At 37.5% G+C, this 1,317-nt stretch overlaps 1 protein-coding gene across 1 annotated transcript in view; it reads right to left on the minus strand.

Annotated features, from left to right (window-relative positions):
- Nucleotides 1–1,317, minus strand: part of LOC119588199 (probable ATP-dependent RNA helicase vasa-like) — a gene marked incomplete in the record, with an annotated part of 40,898 nt that overhangs the window by 6,469 nt on the left and 33,112 nt on the right. The window contains 1 exon segment of the mRNA XM_037936900.1: nucleotides 890–1,067. Within this exon segment, the coding sequence (XP_037792828.1) occupies nucleotides 890–1,067 (178 nt within the window).

Consider the following 1,317-nt stretch of genomic DNA (forward strand, 5'->3'; position numbering starts at 1 on the left):
TCAAACCGGGTCTTTTGTGATGTGATAGGGGGCTCCCCCCAGATTGAAAGGGGTTTTATAAAAAAAATTTTTCATTTAAATTACTATGGTTAATAAACATTAACTTTTAAACATCAATTCTCCCGGCCAATCTAAAAATAAAAATGCCCCAAAAACAAGATATTTTTAGCTTAAAGCTGCATAATTTTAGGTTACCTCCTGTAGGCTTAAAACCCCCTGCCTCATTGGGGAATGGGAGCCGGGAAAATTAAAGGTTTTTACGGTCTGTTTTGGGGGCATTTTTCTTTTGATTTAAAAACTGTTTTTTATGCTAGACAAAAGCCCTTCCACATTCTATTTTGCCCCATCAAGAAAACCCCAAAACTTTAGACTGCTGAAGACAACTTTGCCCTTCTCAACGAAGTCCAGTAATCTTCCTGGTGTTGCTACTAAAAAAAGGGGGTTTTCCCCTCTAAATAAAACACAAAAAATAAATTACCGGTTAATGAAATAGTTAAAAAAACCCGTTAAAAAATTTTAACTTTAGGTGTTTTCCCCCTTTTAAGAAAAAAATTTTTTTTCCCCTTTTTTTGGCTATATTTTTAAAAAATTTATTATTTTAAAGCCTTATTGAAGGGAACCATAGAGTGGGGTCAAGTAGAAAGTTCCACTACTGTAGTGGCTAAACCCCAGGAAAATTGCCCAAAAAACACTGTAGTTACCGGGCCCCATGCCGTCATTGATGGGTTAAAAAGTCCAAAATACTGCCTTCCCGAAAAAAAGTAAAAAAAGTTTTTTTTTTCCCTGTAAAAACCCCTTAAAGAACTGAATTATGGGGTAAGGGTTTGGGCCCCATTAAAAAAATTTTAAAATAAAAAAAAAAACCAAAAAGTCCCCTTCCAAATTTTACTTAAAATGAATTTTCTTCAACTGGTGGAATCCTGCAGCTCCACCATAGGCCACACAGCACTTTGCAACTGAGCTGTGAGAAAACTTTCGAGCCTCTCGCATGATCTGGATAGCCAACTCTCTGGTTGGGCAGATCACCAGACCCGTTTTTTTGGGCAGGGGTTTCCCAAATTTCATTGCTTTTGGGGAATTTTTTTTCAAAATGGGTTGGGGTAGCATTTTGGCAGCCAAAGGAAAACACCCGAAAAAAACCTTTAGGAGGGTGACCCAAATTCAGATTTTTTTGTTGCTATTTTCCCAAACCATTTAAATCTTGGAGTACACTAACCAAGTTTAAAAAAAGGGGGCTAACCTTTTTAAAAAGCCCGGGGGACGGGCCCATAGCTGTCATGAAAAACCCAAATCATCATGACAGGGAGGAAAAGGTGT

This window comes from Penaeus monodon, chromosome 23, assembly GCF_015228065.2.
Source record: "Penaeus monodon isolate SGIC_2016 chromosome 23, NSTDA_Pmon_1, whole genome shotgun sequence".
Lineage (NCBI taxonomy): Eukaryota > Metazoa > Arthropoda > Malacostraca > Decapoda > Penaeidae > Penaeus > Penaeus monodon.